Below are 4,144 nucleotides of genomic sequence, written 5' to 3'. Positions count from 1 at the left end.
GAGGGAATAAAGGTATTAATTCGAGCTATTTCAACATGATACTACCAAAATCAGTTGGTACAATATAACAGAACCACTGATCAGTTGTTTTTGTCTAAATAGTGTCAGTAATTTTTAAATAAGTCGTTTTACCATATTTGAAACATCGATCCCTTGTTGGTCTAAATATCATGTTGACATAGCCTCAGTGAATCTACCCAAATAATTCTCATTATCAAAAATAATTCCATTCAATATAATTCTTCCCATTATTTTATTAGCCTCTTCTAAAAAAGTATTCTAGAATATATCTCTGTTGAATGTGATTCAACCTGACATATGATTTGAATAGTAACACTTTTAAAGGGAGCTCTCTTGCTAGGACATCATACCAGTCCCTGAAGATGACAGAAATCAGACTCAAGTCTCTAACTCTGTTATCACATCGAGCCAGGAAAGCATGAAGAGTGATTTTTAAGTTCCCAGTCAGAAAGCCAACCCCCGGATTTTAAGGTCTTTTCAAATCTCATCTCAATTTTCTTGATTCTGTCAGGTTGGGTTAACTTATCTCATGGGAACTAGCTTCCTTGTGATGCTTTCTGGGTCAAATCAGGGTAACTACCTCCACTCTCACATTATGCAATTTTTTCCTTGTCTTCCAGGCCAGGAGGCATAGAAACAGCATGAAAATATGTGGGCCGTTTTCTGGTTTTGCCATATTTTTCATCTTTTCCCGGTGAGTCCATTTTAATCTGCCTTTTCATCCGACCACCAGCTCTAGAAAAGAAATTTATTCTGACAGCTTCAACGGCTAAGTGGTTAATGTGCATCATAAGGAAGAATCACTCTTTCTTTTGCCTTGGCATTGGGTTCTCATTGTACAACCCTGTACAGTACTTCAGCAACTATTTTTTTTTTAAGATTTAAAAACAGCACTATTGACACTTTGGGCCAGATCATTCTTTGCTGCAGATCTGTGGTATGACAAAAATGTCTTCAGACATTGCCATATATATGTCCTCTGGGGTAGCAAAATTGCCCCCAGTTGAGAACCACTGACGTACACCATCTTCTAAGTGCATTAGAACATTGGCATATTACTGTAATTTTCGAGAGGAAATTAAAGATAAGTTTCTAATAAACATAATCTAAAAATGCTTCTTGCCATGGACACCAAAAAAACATGAATACATAATGTGCTTTTCATTCATTTATTCAATGAATATTTACTGAGCACCGGAATTCGTATAACTTCGTATAATGTATGCTATACGAAGTTATTATTTTTTTTTAAATCCCATTATATAGTACACCGTATAAATTACAGAGTATTCAAATGCACAAATGCATCTGTGTAACATTTATCAAATGTAATTGGCGTGTCTTTATGTTCACACACGTGTGTGTTCTCAGGAGTTGAACTGTCCACCTTTATCGCGCTGGGCCTCTGGCTGTCACGTATGGCAGTGTTCCAGGTCTGGCACACTGCTGTTGCAGTATCGCATGTTGTTGGGGATATGGCAGTCTGTGTAATTAATGCCCCCATTTGGGGTGTAAATGGGCTGCAGTCTGAAATCTCCTTTAAGGAGCTGATCATTATTTAAGGAGACGATCTGAAAACTGGTTTCTGTCATCTCCAGGATGGAGTTGTCCTTCTTGGTGCCTGCTTCGCAATAGTCATCTTTCCGCCGGCCCCGGTTGTATTTCCACTTCTGGGAGGTGTAGCGCCCTTTTTTGTGCATGTGCCAGCAAAAGATGCTGAGCAAGACCACCAGCACGAATATCACCGCACCCCCAATCAAACCCGCCAGAAGAAAAGGGGAGCCCATGCTGTGGGACGTCGTCTGCTCGTGGCTGGAAGCGGTGTTGCTGCCACTGCTCAGGTCGGAGGCATGGGTGGTGGCCTCTGAACAAATGGTATCTTCGACGGTGCGGTAGTTAAAAGCATCCAGTGGCACTAAACAGATCCGATAGGTGGATCTGGGCTCTAAGTTAACCAGGCTCAGATGTTGCTTTTCGCCACTGACTACGCGTTCCTGAACAATGCCCCCTACTAAACTGTGGCCCATTTTCACCCACGTGAGTTTGTATGCCATCACTGTAAAGAGAGAGAGCCAGCTGACTTGGATGGAAGTATCATTGACAAAATGGATAGAGAGCTGGATCCGTTCAGAAATAGGGGGGGTCACTCTTTCTTGGCCATCCCCTTGGGGAATTGTGGGAAGTTTCAATGTGGTAGGACTTGGAGGTGTATAGCTTCTGCTGGGAGTTGGAACAGAGAGAGTGGGAGGCTGAGTGGTTGGAGAAGCTGTGCTTGGGGCCGGGGTAAACAGAGGCAGGCCGGGGCTCGCGGTGGGACATGACAGAAGATTCACATTCAACTCCCTGACAGCCATCCCCCGAACTTGTTCAGGACCTTGGCACATGAAACCCCGCACGTTGAGAGAGGAAGGGATATATTTGAGCCACTCTGTGACCCATTTAATGCTGCAGTCACAAAACCAAGGATTATTCCGAGCAGTGAGCTGCTTCAGGTTGGAGAGATTATCAAAGACCCCTTGAGTCAACATTCGGAGTTGGTTGTTGGATATATCCAGCCGTTCCAGCTTGCGGAGATTTGCAAAGGCTGTCAAGGGGATGTGGTTTATCTGGTTGTCCTGCAAATAGAGCCTGATCAGATGCGTACCTGGGAGATCAGGAGGGGGGTGGGAGAGCGAATTCCGTACGATCGAAAATTCCTTGAGCTTGGTGAGATGGCTGAAGGTGCCCTCAGCAATGCCTTTGTTGGTCAGGAGATTCCCGTCCACAATCAGACGCTCCAAGCTCGTGAGGTTCTGAAAGGCCATGTCTGAGATGACAGCAATTCGATTTTCATCCACTCTTAGCTCTTGCAAGTCCACAGGAAGCCCAACAGGCACACTGCTCAGGTGATTCTTGGACAAAAACAACAATTTGAGGCTAACTGCCTCCCGGAAGGCCCCGTCTTCCACCCCCACTGTGGATATAGAGTTGTCATCCAGGTGTAGCTCTTCGAGTTTTAAGAGCTGGGCAAGAGCAGCCCGTGAAATGGTCTGAATATTGTTTTCCTGCAAATGGAGAACTCTGACATTCTTGGGAAGGTTCATGGGGAATTCATCCAGTTGGTTGCCATACAGGTAGACTGTGTGCACCGACTGTACATTGTGCAGTTCTGCAGGAAACCCAGCATTATTAATTTGGTTGTTGTGGAGGTAGAGTACGGTTACGCCCTCCGGGATCCCAAGAGGCACTGAGGTCAAGCTTCGCTCGTTACAGTAGACAAAGTTCCTGTCGCAGCGGCACACACTGGGGCAGGCCAGGAGTTTGGACACCTGTGAGTAGAGCCCCAGGGAAATGAGAAGCCAAGATTTCAGGAAAAAAGCCCCATGGCTGGGCCACTTTGTGGTCTGTAGGCCCATTTCTGAAGTACAGAAACAAAATACAATGTGGTGGGGAAAATAAAGACAGCTAGCAAAATCAAAATGACTGGACGGGGTTCTGTCCAAGTCCAGAACCCCAGCTAGAGGAAACGTCCTGAGGGCGTGAGGTGAAATACTCTCCCAGCTGCCTCTGGTCTTATCAGCCCGTCTGGCTCTTTCTGCTGTTGTCCTCCATGTGCAAAAAAATTCAATAGGGAGAATTTTCCACACAGGCAACAGGTGATGCTAAGTTATCCGTGATGTCAACACAAGCCCAACTGGGAAGACAGAGCCCCCTTCTTCTGTGGTAGGTCAGAGCAGCGGTGATCAGCCTCTGCACGTCTTGGTTAAACTCAATCTGCAGTCCGTGATGTCAACACAAGCCCAACTGGGAAGACAGAGCCCCCTTCTTCTGTGGTAGGTCAGGGCAGCGGTGATCAGCCTCTGCACGTCTTGGTTAAACTCAATCTGCAATCTGCTGTAGGAAAGAAGAGAGAAAAGTGTCAGTGAAGGGTAGTCACGGAAGAAGTGCTGAGATGACTGTCAAGCCTTTCAGAAACGATGCGATTGGGACCTAATGTTGAGAGGCTGGGGTTGGTGTTAAGCGATATTTTAAGTTATAGTAATTTAGTTGAAAAGGTGTTCAAGAAATGAATGATTAAAATACCTTCTCTTCAAAAGGAAACCATACCATTATCTCTCACGATCAATAATCTTATCGTACATTT

General features: G+C 45.0%; 1 protein-coding gene across 1 annotated transcript; it reads right to left on the bottom strand.

The window, feature by feature from the left end:
- Nucleotides 1–1,268: 1,268 nt before the first annotated feature.
- Nucleotides 1,269–3,891, bottom strand: FLRT2 (fibronectin leucine rich transmembrane protein 2). Its single transcript, XM_008590539.1, has 2 exons — nt 3,789–3,891; nt 1,269–3,678 (listed from the first exon to the last, which is right to left on the bottom strand). The coding sequence occupies exon 2, from the start codon at nt 3,414–3,416 to the stop codon at nt 1,434–1,436; it is 1,983 nt and encodes a 660-aa protein (XP_008588761.1). The 5' UTR covers nt 3,417–3,678; nt 3,789–3,891; the 3' UTR covers nt 1,269–1,433.
- Between the last annotated feature and the right edge of the window lie 253 nt (nt 3,892–4,144).

The sequence above is a fragment of the Galeopterus variegatus genome, unplaced genomic scaffold (assembly GCF_000696425.1).
Source record: "Galeopterus variegatus unplaced genomic scaffold, G_variegatus-3.0.2 Scaffold6187, whole genome shotgun sequence".
NCBI lineage: Eukaryota > Metazoa > Chordata > Mammalia > Dermoptera > Cynocephalidae > Galeopterus > Galeopterus variegatus.
The sequence above is the reverse complement of the archived record's forward strand: the minus strand, read 5'-3'. Positions and strand labels throughout refer to the sequence as shown.

What these genes read in the sequence shown, in the direction of transcription:
- FLRT2 (XM_008590539.1), bottom strand. Translation starts at nt 3,416, where the DNA reads ATGGGCCTACAGACCACAAAGTGGCCCAGCCATGGGGCTTTTTTCCTG.